We start from the raw sequence: 22,745 nt of genomic DNA, 5'->3' as shown, positions 1-22,745 counted from the left end.
AAATACTGAAGCTTGATGGCAACAACAGAACCTATGGCTTAATGGTGTCATCCGTTACCCTGCTCTGTGTGCCATTCACAAGAAAATCTAAGATGAAAGACATATGGAGTAGGGCTTTTTGTTGTTGTTATAATTTCCAGTCTGCAGACACCCGATCTCCAGAAATTTACCAGACCTCTTTGTTTTTGGTTTTCCAGAAGCTATTAAAATGTCTTCTTTTCTGGAAGGCCTTTAGTGGTTTTATCATTTGACCTTTTTATTTGTGTTTGCATTGTATTGATCACTTTAAATTACATAGACAGAGCATGTACAAGAGCACATTTCGCTTTAAGGAGGGCCCATTGCCAAACTTTGTGGCTTTCTTGGTTAAGGCCTCAATTTAACCCTTCAGAATGATCATGGGTGAAAAGTGCTGGCACAGCTGCTAATTAAATAATGAGCCATTGGCTTTGAAATACATCTGCTATGCCAAAATACATGTATCATGAAAACAGTGGAATAAAACCATTCTTTAATTGCCTTTGGGCAACTGGAATGCAGCAATTTCTAGCCTGACATTCTGTCTAATCGAATAGACACATATATACAAATTAAAGAAGAAATTTTAAAGTTTCCAAAATCAATACAAACATAAGCATCTTTGTTGACAGTTTACTGACAATAATAGATAACAATCAGGCCTGTAGCCACAGGGGGGCCTGTGAGGGCATGGCCCCCTGACTTTTGGGCAGGGTCTCCAACTCCCAGGGAGCCCTCTGGGATCACAGCCTGCTTTTATCTTTTTACCATGGCTGAGCCAGTGAAGCAGCAGCAGCAGCAGCCAGAACTGGGAGAGCTGAGCAGTGTACTGCAGCAGCAAAAGCAGCAGGTGGAGAGGAGGGAGGTGGAGGAAGCCATGTGAAATGGGTCAGGGAGGGGGGATGGATGGAACTGCTGGCTGCAAAGTGCTGGGGTGGGGAAAGGGAGGTGGAACAAAGCTCCCCTGCTTGCACATAAAGTTGACTCCAAAGTGTTAGGGTTGGCTGCCTCGACTTTACCACATTCAGTGCCCCTACTCCAGAAAGCTGAGAAGCAGCAAACCCCATATGAATGAGAAAGGATGCCCCCTGACTTTTTAAAAAGCACCCTGACTTTTAAAATCCTGGCTATGGCCCTGATAACAATGTACTTTCCTGTACTAAAAAATATCTGTAGAGGAAAAGCCATGGAGTACCTTGTGTTAAGGGTGTTTGGTTTGTTCACAAATAAGGCACTTGTGCGTGTATTGTATCTGACTGTGATGAACAGATTTTCTTCTCTTTCATTTTGCATGTAATTTGGAGACTCTTTATATTCTTTTGTATGTTTTTAAGCTCATTGTGTCTGGAAAGAACTGCTGCACACAGAAAGCATGTGGCAAAATAGATCAGTTCATCTCCAAGAAACTCCATCACTGTTTGACTTCTTGCTGATATGGATGGATCCACCTGCTGGAATTTGCATTTGCAGTGCTGATGGTTGCTTTGATCAAATAGGTGGAAACGTGCACAGAAATTAATTTATGCTGTTCATATCCTGACTTCTTCTTTTGAAAAGAGGAACTCAGGGCAACTGATGCAAATTGGTGGAAACACACCAATGGCTTTACCGTCTCTCCTTCCCTCTCCTGCATAGTGGCACAGTCTCTATATATCAAGTACTATTCATACAGCTATCACCTTAAGCAGAAGTTAGAACCAAAAATTATTTTAAAAGACCTTAGTGTTATTTCTCTTTGATTATTGTGCTTATGAATTTTGCTACTGAAAGGGTGCCATGATCATTTGTATCCAATAATCGTCTTCACACCTAGGCTCGCACATTTAGCAATTCCATGTTTTTAAGTAAAGGGGTGACTAAATTAGCCCTCAACTCATTGAATATAGGGCACTCCATAACCATATGGTCGATGCATGGCATAGTCAGAACAGGCAATGGCTGGGTGGCTATATGGGCTAATGAAAGAAGCATTCTTCCTAATTTTCCTTCCTTCTGCAGACATGTCCTAGTCACTAGTGCTTAATAGCTTGACTCAGAAGCTAAGGTTGGATCTACAAAGTCTGGGTAAGACAGTGGTCAGTACTACTGATCAAACAAAGGAGACGACAGAAGCTAACTCAATCCAAAATAAACTAAGAATGCTCCAACTGTCAAGCTCAGCAAATAAAATTTGCATCAAAAGAAATATATTTATTTTATAGCGTGCATAATAATATAATTAAAAATATATGGACTGAATATCAGGCTGCTTTAAGAGTCATCAAGAATAAATTTAAGAGTGGTGGATTCTAATCTGGAGAACTGGGTTTAATTCCCTACTTCTCCACATGTAGCCAACTGGGTGATCTTGGGTCAGTCGCAATTCTCTCAGAGCTATTCCCTCAAGAGTAGTTCTCTCAGAGCTCTCTCAGCCCCACCTGTCTCACAGGATGTCTCTTGTAGGGAGAGAAAGGGAAGGAGATAAATCCAGTCTCCTCCTCCTGCTCATAAGCTTTTATAATTTTCCTATACACATTTGATGATAAATATCAAATGATCAATACAAAACCATACATGTTTTGGTCTCAAAGACTTTCTGCAGTGATCAGTAGTATACAACATAGTTCTCAGCAACACATCCAGAAAATAAAAGCGCTGGGGCAGTAGCAGCGGAAAGGACGAGCGAGCCGCTGAAAAAGCAGCCGCATCTCTGCCTCCTCCCCACTTCCTTCCCAATACAGGAAGGAAGTGGGGAGGAGGCAGCGGCATGGCCACTTTTTCAGTGGCTCGCTTGTCCTTTCCGCCTCTGCTGCCCCAGAGCTGATCATCCTGAGCACGCCGGAAGGCCGGCATAGGAGCCGCCAGCCTCCATGCTGCTTTACCCGCCGATCAGAGAGGCTACCTGGGGCAACATGTGCCCTCGGGTCAGCCATGATCAAACCACACCTGGTCAGGATTGATTTATATTGTTCCAAAGGGGGAAGAAGAGAGTGGGGAATGGAAGGTTCAGCTGCACTGGTGATCAGTGGTATAAAATACCATCCAGCTGAGACTAAGCCCATAAAGTCTTGGCTCTGGGATCTGGCTTTCAATGCAGTGTGTGTGTGTGTGTCTGTCTGTCTGTTTATAAACTGTTATATGTATGTTTTTACCTATTGTATTAGAGGAAATCTGCATAAATAGGTCATTCCCTATGGTAGCACCATACCCCTCAAATTCCACTCCACAGATGCCCACCAGGCACAGTTCTGAGAACTCTTGATTTGCTGGTCTTTTGAGGAGCTAATTCATATACTCTGCTGCCTTTTACGTTATTAAAATGAATATTATAGAACTATCTACGATGATATAGAATATGCTGAGGCAAGGTGGCATGGTATAGCCAGATCCTGTCAGATTTTGGAAGCTAAGCAGGGTCAGTGCATGGGAGATCTCCAAGGAAGAATCTACAGAGGCAGGCAATGACAAATCTCTGTTTGATTACTTGCCTTGAAAACCCCCTGGGGCTGCCATAAGTCAGCTGTGACTTGACAGCACTTTACACACTTGAAATTGTGTCTTCCTCTGTTTTTATGTTACTATAGTTTTTAATTATTTACTTTATATTTGAAATCATTTTGAGCCATTGTCTCATGGAGAACAGAATTTCTAATCACATCATCTTTTGAACTTTCAATAAAATTTGAACAGAATTTGAACTATGACTTTTAAGCCAAGGAATCAGTTTGATTTTGCAGTTGATTCACTTTGTCTGCTTTATTACTCATTGACATTTCAGATCATCTAAGAATAACGGCTGGTCATATTTTTCTTCCATTTGATGTACATTTAAAATGTGCCATGCATGTTAGGGAGCCTTTGAAGAATCAAGGAGAGAGGAAGCAATTGGGAAATGTTCTTGAACCAAATCTTCCTCTCTATGATACTTTAAGGACTTGAGTGGGCCAATTTCATCATCCTGCATCATTTTCATTTTCCTTCTCCAGCTGCTGGTAAACCCTTCTCAGCATTCCTTGTTTCTTAGAGGCCTCTAAGCATGCTCATCAAACTATAGTGTATGTGTGTAGGGGGTGTCTTTTTAATTTTCTTCATGCCTACAAAGCCCTCTGAGTAAGCAGAAAAACCTGCCATGGTTGTGTCTGCTCTTGTTTTACTATCTTATTGATATGTACTTGACAGTCAACCATGGCTAGAAGGAATGATGACATGTGAGCAATCACTTTTCTCATATGTATTGTTTTCTTCCTCCTGTGACAGGGACCTCCAGGAGCAGCTGGGGCAGAAGGAAGGCAAGGAGAAAAAGGTGCAAAGGTAAACTTGTTGTTTTTCATTCTACAGAAATAGCTTATTGTTTCTGACATTTTGTAGCTGGTCCAGCTGTAGAGGCATCATTGTTTTCTCCCTTCTTCTAACCCTTATCTTTAACATCTTAAATGATGGATAATGGACTGCACTAAAGGCCAATTCTTACAATTTGGTTGAATTATGAAATGAGTGACATTACTCAGCCACATTGCTTTGTCACTGGGTGCTTTCACGTGGTGACTGTTTGCAAGTGGATTTTGCCATTCTTACACAGTAAAAATTCCGTTGCAAAGCGCATTATTTAGTATGTGTGAATGCACCCAATGTGTCTGCATTGAGCACTATGCTATATTTGGCATTATCACATGAGAAACAAGGTTCTGTGAATTGGCCTTCCCCTAACAACAAAATAAATAGGTAGTTTTGTTGGTAATCCTGCTATAGGAAAATAAAGGTGGCAGAACCATGCAGACACACAGCATTTATTCACATCTACCAGACAGATCATGAAAAATAGTCTATAAGCATACCACTGTAGGAGAGATTATTGTTACTGAAAAGAGATCAATTGAATTCACACTTCAGTTATTTAAACATATCTAGATACTGAGCAATGTGTCTGACCACAAAAGCAATTAGAAGCTTCCTCAGTCTTCATATACATAAGATCTTGGACTTTGGAATGCTGAATTCTTAGCCTGAACATAAGAAACTTCTTATTCTCTCAATTGATTTATCCTTATTTATCCCTACAGTTAAATAATCAATTAATGTCACTTTGTTCACCTGGTATATTTTTATAGGGTGAACCTGGTGCAGAAGGTGCTCCAGGAAAAACAGGCCCAGTTGGACCTCAGGGTCCTGCAGGAAAACCTGGCCCAGAGGGACTTCGGGGTATTCCTGGACCTGTGGTGAGTGCAATGACTGTAACATTTTTAATTGCTTTCTTCATATTTTCCATAATGTACTCTTACAGAAGCATCCTAAATTGTGTCTTCCTGGTAGGGTGAGCAAGGTCTACCTGGAACACCAGGTCAAGATGGCCCACCAGGTCCTATGGTGAGTACCTTTCTTTGTGGGATTCTTTTTTTTTTTAAGAGTTCTTAAATCATATGCCCTATATCAGGGGTGGGCAACGGTAGCGCTCCAGATGTTTTTTGTCTACAACTCCCATCAGCCCCAGCCAGCATGGCTGATGGCTGGGGCTGCTGGGAGTTGTAGGCAAAAAGCATCTGGAAAGCTACCATTGGCCACCCCTGCCCTGTATTAAGGGTGCTATCAAATTCAAACATTATGGGCATGTCTGCTGGATTTTTGCTATTGTTTTTGGAATGAAATTGGGTGCAAACTAATCCCAGAACTTAACAGAATGCAGCAAAAGGTCTGATAGGCTCTGGTAAGTAGTGGAGCCATATTGGGTCTTGCCACTTCTCATATGTGTACAGAAGCATCCTTTGTATCATATGGCAAAGCAGCATCATTGTATCTCGTCAAGCCATATGGGAGGTGTTTGCAAATGTGCAGCAAGACCTAGTGTAATCCAGACATATCCTTATGACTCCAGGTCTTGAGCATGACATATGATTGATGGCACAGTGCACTGTCAATATCAGAGACAGTGACTCTGGCAGTTGTGACTCTGGTTTTGGGCCATTCTGTACCTGAGGTGCTTACTATATCAATATAAAATGGAAATCAATCCCAAATTCTTGCCCAAGTCACTTTTTCAGTGCATCCTATATCTTTCTATAGATACAAACTTAAAAACATTTGAAAAGAGGGAGAAATGTCAGCATTATCTCCCAGGAACTTCTCTTGTGCAAGCTTGGATGATGGTGCTTTCTGTCTCCTTTTTCGCACCCTTGAGGTATTTTGTCACTTTTAATCCACAAAAATTAAGATGTATATTTTAATCTTCACATTCATTTAAATCAGGGGTGTTGAACTCATTTGTTATGAGGGCCGGATCTGACATAAATGAGACCTTGTTGGGCCAGGCCACGTGTGCCATAGAATGTAATGCCAGGCAACATAGATATAAACTTTATAAAAGACACAGACAAACACAATTAAAGATATTGTTTAAAAAAATTTAAAACATGCTTAAAACATTACCACTTGTTGGTCTTAACACAATTAAACACAAACACAATTAAAGAGATTGTTTTAAAAAACTTAAAACATGCTTAAAACATTACCACTTGTTGGTCTTAAAGGTGTTTTCTTTGTATTTCTCCCATGGGATCCAGAGAACTGGACAAAGGAAGCTCTGGCTCTTTCCTTCCTTCCCCAGGGGACCAGGAGGGAGAGGAGCCCCAGCCAATAGAAGGAAGAGAGGCTTGGCTCAACAGCTCTGCTGTGTGATTGTGAGAGGCTGGTAAAGCAAGCTGTGCCTCCCCTTTCCTCCCTAGGGGAGGAGCCTCAGCTAACAGAGAAAATAGAGGTTTTACTCTGTAGCTCGTGTGTGATTGAGCAAGCCTTGCAAAGCAAGCTGTTATGCAGAAGGAAGCAAGAAAAAGGGAGAAGGAAGCAGATGATAGCCAGTTGCTCAGGAGCCTGTTGGAGCCCTCCGGGGGCCTCATTCAGCCCTTGGGCTGCATGTTTGATACCCCTGGTTTAAATCATGTTCCTGGATACATGCTAACATGCTTGCAGCTAATGGGAAAATACCCACCTGGATTCAGCCACTCCATTCAGCAAAGTCTGAAACTTCCTTCCAGGTTCAGTGCCTCTTCATCTAGTGGAAGAGCCAGTTAATTTGGCGGAAGGTTCCTTAGGCTGGAGGAAGACTTCAGACTTTGTTAAGTAAATGGTTGGATCTAAGCCACACTTCATATTTGCAGTACGAATTATTCTGACTTCTGAATCTCTGGATTTAAAGAAGCAGCCAAACTGGATCTCAAATGCAATCTTAAATCCCAATACTTAATTGCATTCCTCTGTGGGAACCAAGGGAGCTACACCACTAACTTACTTGCAGAAGAGGCATGTCATGCAATCCTGCTTGCCCAAATATGCCCAGTAAAGAGTTTTTGTTTTGTTTTTAATGTTTGGAAGAAAAAATGTCATATATTTTGTAGTGATAGGAATGTAAGTAACACATAGTTTAAATAGGGAGGGATTAACTATAGATCTTTGAAAATTTAATAATGATTCCCACTGACAGTTGATATACCCCAGCTTCTGACCAGCTTCTATCCAGTGAACTGTATTTGGGAGCACAATAGCTCTTTCAAATCTGTGCCTGGTTATGAGTGACTTATAAGTGCTCCCACATATAATTTTCACTCTTCTCCTCTGCTAGCAGGCAACCGGTTGTCATGAGATACTGAACCACTCTAACCTCCTTCCTATTAGGACCCTTTAATCATTCACAAGTTCATTTTAAAAGAGTAATTAATACATGTTAACAAATAGAAGACTCCCTCCCCTCTATAATTTGCCAGGATAGGGTTTCCGCCCCCCTACATAATGCTGTACAGATTAAATAACACCAGCCGTATCTTTCCTGCAAATTGGAAAAGATTTATCAGATTTGTAGAAGAATGGTTTTTTCCAACCTTAGTTGTAGGGAATAAAATTAAGAAATTACTTGACTAGAAGAACCAGCCAGTAATGACGAAATCTTCATATATTATCTCCCCTGTCCTAATATTTCCCTTCTAATTGCCATTAGAATAACCTCAGTCCAACTGGTCTTAAATAGATGTATGAGCTTTCTCCCCTAATGATTAAATGTCTTACTAACACACTTCCCTTCTATGCCTGTAAAGAATATGGCATGAAAATTTATCAAGGAGAGGTGCCAAGGAAATTCTGTGGAATGTCTGTCATTAGAATGTGCTCCAGACATTTATATTGGTTGTGAGAATGGTGATAGAGATTTTTTTTTCTTGTATAAGTCAGAAGCAGTTTTGGGTTCTACACATACTGCTTTCTGTCACCAAAGGAACTAGGTTAAGGCAGAACTATAAAGACCATAGTTTTGCTTTGTCCTTTGTTTGGTGTAGGGGGTAAGTGCATGGAGTCTAATCTGGGCAAACTGGATTGATTCCCCACTCCTCTACATGCACCTGCTGAATGACCTTAGGTCAGTCACAGTTCTCAAAAGAGCTCTCTCAGAGTGTCTGTTGTGAGGAGAGGAAGGGAAAGGAGATTGTAAACTGCTCTGAGACTGAGTGAAGGGTGGGGTATAAATCCAATCTCCTCTTCTCTAGCACCTCCTTTGGTTTTCATCTACATTACTGGAAGAAGAACCCCTCACCACCAAAAAAAAGATTAGATTACTCTAAACTCATCAAAAAGGAGGAAAGACATAAACAATGATCCAGAGATCCTTGTCTGTATATTGAAAGATCTCCTTTCTTTGCTCTCAACAAACATGTGATTAGGGCTGTCATAGGATCACTAGCTTGGTGGGCAGCAGGGAGGGATAGTGGCAGGGAAGAGATAATAGTATTAATCATATGCCAAGTATTGCCTTCATGGTTTTCCCCTCACAAAGCTTTTTTTTTTTTAATCTAGAAGGATGAGCCACACATGGAAGCCTATTTGTCTTGCTAGTGCTGTTTAAATAAAGCCATAAAGTTACAATCCCAAGCATGTATCAGGATACTCATTTAAATGGCTGGTACATTAGTAAGCTGTGCAAAGATTTCAAATGCTCTTTAAGGTGGGGTCAAAATCATGCATGCCATTAGTGCAGTGACCTCCTGTGATAAGCACATTGTAAGGGCACATTCTTAAAGGTCACCTTTTGCCCTGTGGTGCATGGCCTGACATTGTTGATTGAATGCTTCAGAATGTGATTCTGTCTGCATCTGAAAAAACCTTCAGGTAAATATCATGAACTACAAAAGGCAGCCTTGTCTTCATTTAACATTATTTTCTTTGACATTTCTAGGGTCCACCTGGCTTGCCTGGGCTAAAAGGTGACCCAGGTTCCAAAGGTGAAAAGGTAAGCAAAGATATATTGTTAGCATATAAAGTCTTGCAATAACAGCTTGATTCTACATTTTTTTCACAAAGTAATATTTATTTAAATCAATGTGGTTTTAGATCTGTTATCTCACTCTCAATGTTTCATATATTTTAGGGACATCCTGGTTTGATTGGCCTGATTGGACCTCCAGGAGAACAGGGAGAAAAGGGTGACAGGGGTCTTCCCGGCACACAGGGAACCCCTGGAGCAAAAGGAGATGGAGTGAGTAAAAAAGCCCAAACACCTTCCTCTATGTTTCTTATCTTGTTCTAATATATTGTTTCATATATATTCATTTTTCACCTTCCTCATTCTACTTCAAACTTGGAGGGGTTGGGGGGAGAATCTGTTCAACTTGAAAGAGCTAACACCTGAAAAGGCACAAGTAGAGCCCACCTATTCAGTCTATTTCAGTCCTATAATGGAATACTTTAAAATATAAGTCCATTTAATATACAAAATGTGTTTGGACAGCTGCCAAACAGTTGTGCAGTTTGTAGAGGAGAACTGAGTAGAATATATTCTTGCTTATCATTTTTGGATTTTTTGAAAAAAAAATTAAAAATAAAAGCACTGCACAAAAATTACAACACCATATAAAAGGAATCATAGCGATGGGGAGAAAACGAGTTGTTCTCCCAAATTCAAGTACAGAGTGCAAAAGAATCGTTCTCTATAGGGGATGCTCATGACTTTTATTGAATTGAACTATTAATAATACCTAAATTGTTGCAATTGCAGTAAACCATAAATGGCTGTTATATTTTAATGAATGAGAGGATGTGCTCATTCTTCCTGCTCACATGTGTAGTTATGTTATTCATCAGTCTTCCATACCAAATCTTCCTACCTTTCTTCTTTTGAAGATTTTCCCTCTATTTTCACTTGTTCTTTTCCATCGACAAACCAACCACGAGCTTTCTGTAGCTTTGAAACCATTTGAATCAGACATTAATATTTCTTTAGTAATTATAGAAATTTCCCACCTCTTCTGCTCTTGCATAATATTTGCATATTTTGCTTGATATCTGCACCAGTCCCCAGCTATGTTAGCAAGCTTGTTTTTTTTTTACAAAATCCTTTCCAGAAGTAAGGTATTTTTTTCCTGTGGTTGCTTAAAGTATAAACCAGAGGAGGAACAGAATAATTAACCTTGTGCCCTTCTTTATTCCCCAGGGAATTTCTGGCCCTGCTGGCCCTGTTGGTCCTCCTGGGCCACCAGGTTTACCTGTAAGTAGGTGCTCCAAATGAATCTCATTCTGCATTGACATATTTATCAGATGTGCACAAATGTAGCATTGTCTAATAACATATCTGTGCTATCTTTCTTTTAGGGTCCTCAGGGTCCAAAAGGTTCTAAAGGTTCAACAGTAAGTAACTTCAGTCACCCTTTCCCATTATTGATATTATGTTGTTTCAGTCTAAGTTGTGTGATGATTTTTTTAGAACTGCTAACATGGAGTTTCTTGTATTACTTCACAGGGTCCTAGTGGTCAGAAGGGTGATGGTGGTTTACCAGGACCCCCTGGACCTCCTGTAAGTAAAAATGTTTCTTGGGTAATCAGTGTTGTTTACACTGTCTTAAAAACATTATTGGTGTTTGTTCTCGTTTTCTTTTAGACGTTCCTCTGAGCCTGGGCATCTTTCGAAGGCAATTTTAAGGCATTTCTGTGTGTGCAAGCATTTATTTTATGTACATATTATAGAGGTGTTTTATTTTTCATGTCTTATAATCTTTAGGTATAGTTACCTTAGAGTTTCTTTCTCATCATACAAGAACAGTTATAGAATCTCTTCAACTTTCCGCCCAAGCTTTGTTTCTATTTGTGGATTGGTTTGTTTTTTAAACACACACAATGAAAAGCCATTGGTTTTGTTATCCCTAGGGCCCTCCAGGTGAAGTCATTCAACCTTTGCCAATCCAGTCACCCAAAAAGACCAGGAGATCTTCAGATGCCATGTTAGCGGATGCAGCTGATGCTATCCTTGATTACACGGATGGCATGGAAGAGATCTTTGGTTCACTGAACTCTCTGAAGCAGGATATTGAGCACATGAAATACCCAATGGGGACTCAAAACAACCCAGCCCGGACATGCAAAGATCTACAACTTTGTCACCCAGACTTCCCAGATGGTATGTTAATGTTACGTGACAAGGGCTAATATATTGAAGTTGTGATTTGCTAAGCTATAAAGTCAGGTCATTTATTCTAGTTATATGGTTAATGTAGTCTCTAAAGAAAATGAAATGAAATGTTAAAACCTTTCGCATAGGTTAAAACAGGAATATTAAAACCCTTTATAAATCTTAAACATCACATGAAAGGACTCTGTGTATTTTAAAAAAAACAGTTTAGTGTTTTAACAAAAATAATATTTGTAAAATATCTGAGTATGAAAAAAGGTTTATAGTGCAGCAGTATTGTTTCAAGGTTATTTGTTCTTATGATTCGGTTGAATTATGAAATGAGTGACTTATCACTCAGCCACAAAGGATAATACTGCAGATGTTCCCATATATGATTCAATGGAGTGTTGGAGGGAATTTTGTGCCATCTGCTATCGTTATTTAGTGGCATAGAAGAAGAGGGAAAGAAGTTTGCTCACCTATCAGTAGATGCTGCTAGCTGGCAGCAAGAGATTGGGGAATACGGAGTGGGGAATACTGACGCCATCACAGTATGCCTATGCACTGGTCATCAAAGACCAGCAAAAAATGAGGAAGAGGAGATCATTATCACATAAATTACTTGCTTATAGGTCATGTAAAAAATCTACATGTAACGCCTCACTTCAGAAATAGTCCATTAATAGGTGAAACAACAGTTGTTTGTGAGTTGTTCCTGCATTCAGGAGAGCAATATTGCCTTTTATCCAGTGATCACAGATACAGGTCATATGCATCTGTAAGACTGCTTATATGTATGAGCAAAAGTTTATAGTGCAGATAAAACCAATGTAAACATCAAAGTAGGAGCCATTTTCCAATAGGCATGAGAAACACTGACCGTTTTCGCACACAGCTCACCTCGCAGTCACAATCCTGTCACCTCCACAGCATCTGGTCGGATTTCCCACCATCTGCGCCGAAGTTAAAGGAAGTGCCACAGCTTTTGCGTAGCAAACGTAAACCGCTAAAACCCAGTTTACGCTTGCTACGCAAAAGCCACGGCACTTCCTGTAACTCTGGCGCAGATGGTGGGAAATTGGACAGACGCTGCGGAGGGAACAGGATTGTGACTACAAGGTAAGCTGTGTGTGAAAACGGTTATTCTGTATACAAAGTCAGGAAAAATACTTCTCAAAGTGCTTGTGCTGCAAAAAACCTTCCAATGAGCTATGTATCTCAGGATGCTGTGAAAGACAATGATTATGACTATTTTTGCACAACAGGTTCTTTGTTAAAGTAATGTCTCTCTTCTCCCCACATGAAGAAACATCTTCATGTTTCTAAAAGCTGGATTACACCTTTAGAAAAGGAGATAAATTATCCCTGTTGAGGCCATTTTTTAAAGCTGAAAAAATGGAACATGTGCTTGCTAAACTTTATTTATTTATTTTTAAAAGTGAATTAGTTCTTTTCACATATATATGTAAAAGTGCTTCTGTCTGTACAGGTGTCTTCCAATCCTAGGTTTGTGGGGGAGCAGATGAAGAACAACAGCAGTTTGAAGTCTAAATTGCTGTTTTCTCTAACTGAAGTATGATATGTCTTTGAAAACTTGCTTCTTGTGATTCCTGCTGACAGGCACTGAGGCATGTGGCAGGACAGTAGGAAGTCAGGCCAGAGCCCAATAGTCACAGTCTCAGAGATAGGTATCAGGTTCATAGACAAAGAAACATTGGTATGAGCCAAAGAGATGTCCAAGGCTTGAAGGAAGGATAGTCGAGACATTAAGTCAGTCCACCAGGCAGTCTAAGACAGAGACATGTTGGGAGATCAGAAACAGGGCAAGAATACAAATTCAGGCAGTCTTTGCACTGCAAACAAGCTGCTCAGAATGAAGAAAGCAGCTTGGATCTTAGAGCTTAATACCTCCAGGCAGGGTCTTATTGGACCCTTCAGTTAGTGGCTCCCAAGCAAGGTGTGCTTCTTCTGCTGACCATCTTCAAAAGGGCACTAGATGCAGGGGGGACTGGCCAGCAGCTTCCCTGAAAGCAGGCAGCTCACATGGCACACACAGCAAGGTTTTTGAGTTGCTGACTGAGGTTCTGTATTCAGTTCCCCATGGCACTTGATACATCAAGTTGCAGCAGACATGACAACCCATAGGGTCTCCAAGGCAAGAGACAAATAGAGATGTTTTGCCATTGCCTGCCTATGCATAGAAACCCCAGACTTCCTTGATGGTCTCCCATCCAAGTACTAACCAAGGGTCAACCTTGTTGACTTTTTGTGATCTGACGAGATCAGGCCTGCCTGGGCCATCCAAATAAAAGCCTGGTATTGTGTGAGTGTGACGGAATCAAAGGGTTAATGGAGAAGCTGAGGACTCAGAGAGCCCTGAGTCATCTGACCCGAAGGTGGGGGCCAGGGGTGCTCAGAACTCTCAAGTCCTGAGTGACAGCTAACAGCTCAGAGGTTAATTGTCAGAAAAAAAAACGGTCAGAAAGAGAGAGTTGGACTCGGAGTGTGGTGAGAGAGGCTTGGTGTGAAGTGAAGCTCTATCTACACTCTGTGAAATCAGCCAGGTGGCTGAGCGTGAGGCATATCTCTAGGTCACGAGTGCCTCTCTACGGAAGAGGAAGGTGACAGAGAGTGTCTCAGTGGAAGACCTTAGTGGTCACAGACATATGATACACTGCTCCTAGGAGCTTATAAGGTGGCTGAGGGAAAGCCGTGGGTCTGAGGGAGTCAGAAGAGCTGGGGCTTGTCAAACCAGACGACTCGAGGGACCAGGCACTCAAAGCCCAAGAGGCCAGCCTGATTAAAGTTTAGGAGAGTGGTTTACTAGAAGAAGTGTGTACCCTGAAATACCTCAGAGCATTGCTGGAGGGTCTAGCCAACATACTGTATAGCAAATGTTATTCCTACAAGATACAAACTAGCCTCTATATATACATCCCGTCCCCCAGTTAAAGCCTATTTCGTAAATAAAGAACGATAGTTTGCTGTTACGTTCTCTGGTGCCTGTGTGATTGGGAAAGACTTTAAATCTGCAGTGGTCCTCTGCTCATCTACCATATCAGGCCCCCGAAGAGACTAACGTATATTTAGCTGCCCTCGCTGAGGCAGGAGGCGATAGGCTGGCATCGCCATAGTAGTTGTGATAGTGAGCTTCTAAATCCCTTGCAATGCTTTCAAGGTTATTTTTTTTTTAAATGCCAGTTTTTTCTAATACAAATTTTGAACTTGTATTTTGAGAACAGGAAGAAAACCCCAGAACATCTTCTTTGTGAAGGCACATTTTATTATTAAGGTTTTTCATTCTCATTTAAATGACAGCAGACTCGAGAGTTAGTTCAAATTGATTCCTCAAAGCAATTCTCTTCTTCCCCATTTCAGGAGAATATTGGATTGATCCAAACCAGGGTTGTTCTGGAGATTCGTTCAAAGTGTACTGTAATTTCACAGCAAGTGGAGAAACTTGCATCTATCCCGATAAGAAATCAGAAGGAGTAAGTACCAAGTATTATTGTGTTCACTGTTGACTATTCCTGCTGTGTCACTTCAAGACTGGGACTAAAACAGAAAAACACATACATTTTCATTCATATGCCTCTTGCAAGATAATTGCTTCATTTAATTTACATAAACTTGAATAAGGCAGCAAAATGATAATGCAATATGAACAAAGATACAAGTCCCTCCCCCAATTCTACTCAGATACTCATTTATGCAGATGTTTGCTTGCTGCACCTGCTTCTAACTGCATTTTTCATTGTCATGCCACAGCTGTACGGCCATTTTTAATGCAATCATAAAGCTCATTCTGAGCTCTGAAAAATGAAGCCTTTTTATTGTTTCTATACTTAACCATTTGTGGAATTATCTGTACATGCATATGTGAAATGCTGTCCTTCTCATAAAGAATAGCTGGTCATTCTTGCTGCCAAATCTTGTCATTCTGTCTATGGTTTGCATTGGCTTTACTCACACTATAAGCTTTTGCTCAGCTAAAAAGATCCATACACATAAGCAGTCTAACATAACATATAACATAAAATATAACATAGCATATAATATAAAAACATATGTTTTTAATTTGGGCCAAAGGAAGCCAAATTAAAAACAACTAGAGAGCAGGCCTTCTCTATAAAGGCACCCCAATGGTGGAACCAGCTGCCAGAGGAGGTGCGGGCCCTACGGGATCTTAACCAATTCCGTAGGGCTTGCAAAACTGCCCTCTTCCAACTAGCCTTCTAAGATGGAACCTAGTAGTAACATCAAGCCATCTTGTACAAACTGAGATTGTAGCACCATTAAGTTACACTGTTTTTAGATTATTTATCTAATGCTTAACTTATGAATTGTATTTAATTGTATTATCTTGTTTTATTGTTCTATTGTATAACATGGTTTATACCATGTTATTTAATTGTATTATTTTGTTTTTATTGTTATAACATGGTCGTTGACATGTCTGGTAAGCTGCCCTGAGCCTGCCTCAGCAGGGAGGGCGGGGTATAAATAAAAATTTATTATTATTATTATTATTATTATTATTATTATTATTATTATTATATTATTATTATTATTTCCTAGGTTGGGAATTATGTGCTAAATTGGATGTGTATCCATACATTCAGATGTTGAGAGTGCAGTCCATCTTCAGCTAATTGTGTTGCCTTAGATGTCCATTTGAAAACCCATCCTTATCTATATTTCTTACCACTCACTTTCATATTATCATCTAATTTATGCATGGGTGGGACTCAGTTGGGTCCTTTGGCTAATTTGACAGTTGTTCATAAGGAATTTTGGGAATTAAAGTTCTTTGGGTAGTGGACACTGGTACCTGACAGAACTTTTCAATGCCAGCAGGGCTGGTGCGTGGGGTTCTGCCGCCTGAGGCAGAACCCCGATGCGCCCCCCCCCCAATAATTATCATTGAGATTTTTATCACTTTTCCGCATAAGATAGTTAATATAACAGCAAACTCTCTGTAACCCTCTCCCCCACCCTCTTCCCCAACATAACTCCCACACACACATACACAGAGAGAGAGAGTATAAACTGCATACGCTCCAGCAGCTAAGAGTAGAGATTAAGGGGAAAAATGAGGAAAATAAGTGAGAGTGAGAATGGAGTGAGATGGGGAAGGTGAAAGGCAGTAATATGGATCCAGTTAACTAAGGAGAAAGTGAGGCATCACCACTCAAAGAAGAACAGAAAATGTTGCCAGATGGAAATGAATGTCTCAGGAACTTCTTGTCTGTTGTATGTGAGTTATATCGATCTCAAGTAATCAGTGAATGATGGCACTACATATAATTACAGCAGCTAGAATGCTTTGTACAACAGTCTAGAAGCAGGAAAAAGTTCCTCAAAGAAAATATTAGTTAGATAGTGTTAAAAGATCTGTATGTTCTGTTGGGGCTCACAGTTTACCAAAATAGAAGAAACACTGAAAAGTTAGATCTGCACTAGGAAGAGATAATATATGGAAATATCTGTAGGTCTGGTTTAGTGGTTACTAAACTATAAAAAGAATGCCTTTCTTTACTAAAGCAATCTGGTAATTTAAACTGATTTTGTGGTTTTTGGTGTAGGTAACATTCATTTTGTATGGTATGATGGCATGATGTATAAACATTATTATTCTTGGAAAAAATTAAATCAATTAATGCATCTGGTTACTTAATACATAATTTGAGAACTGGATATAAATTTATCTCCCACTATGATTAGAACTAGGCAGAAAGCTCAGGGATTTTTAAATAAAGATTAATTTAGCAGTGTTTTATATAGAACTCTGTTAATTCTCACTCCTTTCTTATCTTCACAGTTAACACTCATGTTTTCTGTGCTTTTTTCACAGGTGAGAATTTCATCATGGCCAAAGGAAAATCCAGGAACTTGGTTTAGTGAATTTAAGAGAGGCAAGCTGGTAAATAGCCATTTCTTTCCTTTAAAATTAATATGCAACTTGGTAGACACACCAGAACCCAAATATAGTAATCTCCATTACTATGTGGTCCATAGGTGGATATGTGCAGAAACCTGCAGAAAGAGCTCTAGTGTCCACCAGGATGCCTTTTTCTTGCTTCTTACTCTGTTGATGTTGTTGTTTACTTACAACTCACATCATTCCAAGCATATGGGTTGCAACCTTCAAAATATTTTCCTGGGAATAAACCCCATTGAATAGAATGGAACATACTTCTCAGTACATCTCATTAGGCTTGCACCCATGGTCAGGTTAGCAAGCATTTAAACTTGTGTATTCCACATTTGAGGGAAGCCAATGAGGTTGCCCCTCTGTGTATCCTTAGAGCATAGTGGCAAAATTAAGAGGTTACATTATATAAGATACACAGGGTTGTCAACCTTCAGGTGAGGCCTGGAGTGCTCCTGAAATTGCAGTTGATCTTGAGACTACAAAGAACATTATCCCTAGAAGAACTGATGGCTGGTGTCACATCCCTGCCCACCCCAAGATCCACCCTCTCCAGATGCCACCCCCAAATCTCTAGGAATTTCTAAGGCTAGAGTTGGCAGCCCTAATGGGTAGCACAAAACATAGGAATGGAAATTATCTCTTGCGATGCGTATGTTAGACCTGTAGTAGAATTAGTGCTATAGCCCTAATTTCTTTGTTGTTATTGTTTGTATGATATTAAAATTTCCCTACCACATATGATCCCTCTCAGGAATATGTAGTGAATAGGTTACAGTCAGTTCAATTCAAAGCCATGAAGCAAAGAATTGTTTTCTGACATAGGAAATACATGTAATGACCAACTCTAAATGTAAATCTCAATTGCTTCATAAAAATAGGAAACCTGCTTAAAAATAAGGCACATTGGAGCTCATGGTTAGGGTAGGGCAGTCTATGTGCTAGAATGAAATTTTTATGTTACACTCAACTGAAAGTAATTGATTGTTTTAGGTGATATATTTTTGTCTTGGTTCTCTCAATGTATGAGGCAATGTTATTACATTTCAAATTTCTGACGACTTTATTATTTTCATGGGGCTTTTGCTAGAGAATGTATGACTGCACATCAAAATACATTGCTACCACAAAAGTTACTCAAAAATCTAGTGCTGGCTAAAGAGTCTCACCTCATAAAAATCTCCTTTTCAAACTCAGGTTTTCTGATGCCTGTTGAGCTGAAGTTTTATGCATACAATTTGCAGTTAATTTGAAGTACTAATGAAGGGACACAGTCAGAAACAAAAGTATGTTAGCTTCTCCATGCTACAGAAAGAACTGAAACTAGTTACCTAAACATTTTTATCCCACCTTTCCTTGAAAAGGTTTAAGGTTCTCCATTTTGTCCTCATAAGAACTTTGTGAGGTAGATGCAGCTAAAGGAGTGGCCTAAGGCCATCCAGCAGACTTGCATAGCCAAGTAGGGATCCAAACCTGAATTTCCTAGATCCTCATTCAACACGCTCCTGGTTCTCAACGCATGTTCAGATTTAAATTTGTTTTTGAGATTTGGATTGTCTTCAGTTTTCACTTGGAGGGTACAAAAGTCAGAGGGGCTTGTTCCTCATTTTTTACAGTTCTTCCTAGTGAGAGGATGAGTCTCTGCTGGTGACAGCCTCCCAAATGCATAATCATGTTGTGCTGCATAAATCACATCTCTTTACTGATTCATAGCTTGCCTGCATTCTTAATGGGACAACAAAGTGGCTTGTGTCAGCTGATTTAGAAAAGAGTCCTGCTAATGTGTTTTTGTGTCAAATATAATCTTGTTTTGCACTTTGAAAGGAGAATCCAGCACATGCTTATTTGCCTGTTTGTGTGTCTGCTTTTCAATTTTTTCAGCTTTCATACGTGGATGCTGAAGGCAATTCCATTAATATGGTCCAAATGACATTCCTTAAACTACTGAGTGCCTCTGCCAGACAAAACTTCACTTACAACTGTCATCAGTCAGTGGCCTGGCAAGAAGCTTCTTCTGACAGCTACGACAAAGCACTAAGGTTCTTAGGCTCAAACGATGAAGAGATGTCTTATGACAACAATCCTTACATCAAAGCCCTACACGACGGCTGTGCAGTAAGTATAAGCCCAGGATGCTCTCTTCTGTTTTGAGATGGCAGCTTATCTTGGTAAGCAAATGAGTTCAGCTTAGTGCCGTTCTTGTAAAAGTTTTCAAAGGTCCTTTTCTTTCTCCTTTACATATCCTTTCATTTTTGTAGATTTTTTTCCCCTTTTTACCTATGCAGTATCTGACCCCTCTTAAAAAGAAACTTCTAAACTTCAGAAGAGGAAAAATGTTCTCTATTATTTAAGGCAGAGCAAAGACAGAAAACAGCAGACGATGCCAGTATGCTGTTATAAATGCATTGACAAGGGCAGCCGTTGGAGGAATAGTACCAAGATGTGAGATTGTAATTGGAAAGCATTTGTACAGTCCAATCTGCTGTACGAGTACAAGATGAATAACAATAATACTGCAAATGGAGGTTCCCCCCCTTTCCCCATCCCAGTTTTAATATAATTTCTCTCTAAAACAGAAGATGGAAGTGAAGTCAGTGCCAAAGCTCTTAAACATATCTTGTATCTCTTCCTCATATCTGACAAGCTGCTGAAGTGGCATTGTGGTCTGATATGGATTGAATGGTATTAGAATTAAAAGTATATGTGAAATGTTCGCTAGTACTGAATCACTGCTCATCTAACCTTAAAGAATCCTCCAGTGTGTTTGCATACTTCCGGTCTGTATGCCTTGTATGTGCTCCTTGACATCTTTATGGTACTGTGCTGGCAAATACACAATTGGGAAAATGTTTCCTTAGTCCTACCCCTCACTTTTGCACCCCACCTTTTTACTCCCTCCTCCCATTCTCAAATGCTGCTTCAGCAATTTAATTGAATTAGATTTTATATATATATATATATATATATATATATAGGTAGCTTTGACAGTTGGTGAAAGTTCTAACCAAACACAGGGTCTGGATGTGGAGTCAGGAAAACATACTCTTGCCTCCCCCCCCCACCTTAAAATTACATCAGAGTTGGGAGTAGAGCTCATACATTTTGGCACATTACTTCCCACCAAAAATAAGTTTGACACATTGTTCTCACTCACTCATTCAGTGCAGCTCCTAAGAGCACAAGAAAAGCCCTTGTAATTGAAATCAAAGGTCCATTTAAAGGCTGACAGATGACTCCAAAGAAGCCTACAAGCGAAGCTTTGAAAGAAATAGCATTTCTCTGAAAGATCTGATATTCGGTGGCATACTGTCTCTGAGCATAAAGATTATGTTTAGCCTCATGGGTAGTAGCCATTGATAAAGTGATATTCCTTGAATGGGTCTAATTTGAAGCCATATAAGCTTGAGGTACCACTATATTTTGTGACAATAAATATCAACTCAGAGTGTGACAATAACGGGAGAGGGGATGACATCCACAGGGCATAATGTCAGAAATGCCCCCCCCCCACTGAGAATAGATCCCATTGAAGTTAATTTAGCTGAATGCAAACTCCATCAGAAGTGGCTCAGACAATAGTTTTCCTCTCAGTTTATTGAGTGTGCTGTTGACTGAGGTCTCACAGAAGCATTTGAGTTACCAGTTGCTGCAGTACCACTTCACTAGATGGCAGCAGCCTACATTCTTGGTACTGGTTCTTGCCAAGAATCATCTGCTGGCTCTTGAGCTGTAATTCCCCAACTCCTTAACTCCAGATAATCTAAGGAGGAACAGCTGATATTTGTTACATTTACTGATTCCTCACCTGCATTTTATTATGTGTTTTTTTGCAGTCAAGAAAAGGCTATGCAAAGACTGTTGTTGAAATTAATACTCCCAAAATCGACCAAGTGCCTGTTGTTGATGTGATGATCAATGACTTTGGTGATCAGAATCAGAAGTTTGGATTTGAAGTTGGTCCCGTCTGTTTCCTGGGTTAAGATGAGAGCAAAGAGAAGATGATGGACAAAAAGATGATCAGCAAGTAACGATGCACCTTGGTGCCACCATCAACCCACTTGATGCCACATGCAAGTTTTGAATAAGGATGGTGTAGAAAATGTGTCTCACCAGGTAATACGTCTTCTCTAGAAAACACCCACTGCCCCCATAGGATGAGAATCACATGACTTAAACTTATTTTGACAAATTGTGAAGGATGCTGTGGCAAAGGCAGGCAACATAGGGCTAACTTTATGAACAGCCTCCACCATCCCATTCCAACCCATCTACTCCCCCCCACCCTTGAATATTTTGGTGCTGTAAAATTGAATGTCATGGTGCTCCTTCTATTATAACATAAGAGGTGCTAAGAAGGTGTGTTTAACAAACTGTAATTATTCTATGTACAGTATGATGCTTTCCTTTCTGTGTCCATTTCCAAAACTTGCATGTGACCCTCAATTGCAACTGGCTCCTATCTTATAATAATTTCAAATGGTGTTGTCAACACTGTGTATGTATTATGAAAAATAAAGCTGTAATTTCCAGTGAATCAATTCCATATTTTCCTGATTAATAATATTAATAATTATAATAATAAAAATCCCTTTGTATATATTGATGTTCAAGAGCTCTGTTATTTGAAGTCACCAGCAAAACCTCAGATGGCAAAACTGGAAACATTTTCTGCTGTTGCTACTTTTGTGCTTAGCAGTTACAACAAGGGAAGTGCCTTTTATGGTGCTGTTCCATGATACTATACCTCATACTTTTTAAAGTTTCCATTTCTGTTGCCAGGATATTTCAGAAAAAGTGTGTGTGTATGTACATACACATACACACACGTAAAATAATTCTTCTTTGTTTTGGGATGAGAAACGTGTGGTTCAAACAAACATATAAGAGACATGACAGAAGTCCACTTTTGACATTGCTTTTAGAGTGTGAGAGCTGCTTTAGAGTGAACTCCTTCCATACATTCCAGTAATATTCAAAGACTCAATGTTCAAAGATATTATTGGAGGAGTCCATACACCATACCTCTTTCCTATACTATTGTAGCTCCTCACCAAAGCTGGGATGGCTCTGGTTTAAAGAAGAGTCACAATATGAGTTCTTCTTCCCCTAAATGTTTGGATATCTCAATGTTAATTGAAGCAGCATGTTGTTTTTTTTTTATCATGCCCCAATAACAATGTCAAAAATGTCCTTTAAAACATTAGTCAGATAGTCTTTTCTCTTTGGTGTAGTGGTTAAGTGCGCGGACTCTTATCGGAGAGAACCGGGTTTGATTCCCCACTCCTCCACTTGCACCTGCTAGCATGGCCTTGGGTCAGCCATAGCTCTGGCAGAGGTTGTCTTTGAAAGGGCAGCTGCTGTGAGAGCCCTCTCCAGCCCCACCCACCTCACAGGATGTCT

General features: G+C 40.0%; 1 protein-coding gene across 4 annotated transcripts in view; it reads left to right on the top strand.

Moving 5' to 3' along the window:
• Positions 1-21,942, top strand: part of COL11A1 (collagen type XI alpha 1 chain) — a 335,777-nt gene extending 313,835 nt beyond the window's left edge. For all 4 annotated transcript variants that reach the window (XM_060232292.1, XM_060232289.1, XM_060232291.1 and 1 more), the window contains 13 exons: positions 4,255-4,308; positions 5,106-5,213; positions 5,308-5,361; positions 9,206-9,259; positions 9,398-9,505; positions 10,460-10,513; positions 10,618-10,653; positions 10,766-10,819; positions 11,170-11,419; positions 14,792-14,904; positions 17,268-17,336; positions 19,227-19,460; positions 21,179-21,942. In XM_060232292.1, the coding sequence (XP_060088275.1) occupies positions 4,255-4,308; positions 5,106-5,213; positions 5,308-5,361; positions 9,206-9,259; positions 9,398-9,505; positions 10,460-10,513; positions 10,618-10,653; positions 10,766-10,819; positions 11,170-11,419; positions 14,792-14,904; positions 17,268-17,336; positions 19,227-19,460; positions 21,179-21,325 (1,335 nt within the window). In that variant the 3' untranslated portion in view covers positions 21,326-21,942. The remainder of the gene's footprint in view (positions 1-4,254; positions 4,309-5,105; positions 5,214-5,307; positions 5,362-9,205; positions 9,260-9,397; positions 9,506-10,459; positions 10,514-10,617; positions 10,654-10,765; positions 10,820-11,169; positions 11,420-14,791; positions 14,905-17,267; positions 17,337-19,226; positions 19,461-21,178) is intronic.
• The last annotated feature ends 803 nt before the right edge of the window (positions 21,943-22,745 follow it).

The sequence above is a fragment of the Heteronotia binoei genome, chromosome 2 (genome assembly GCF_032191835.1).
Source record: "Heteronotia binoei isolate CCM8104 ecotype False Entrance Well chromosome 2, APGP_CSIRO_Hbin_v1, whole genome shotgun sequence".
Taxonomy (NCBI): Eukaryota; Metazoa; Chordata; class Lepidosauria; order Squamata; family Gekkonidae; genus Heteronotia; species Heteronotia binoei.
The sequence above is the reverse complement of the archived record's forward strand: the minus strand, read 5'-3'. Positions and strand labels throughout refer to the sequence as shown.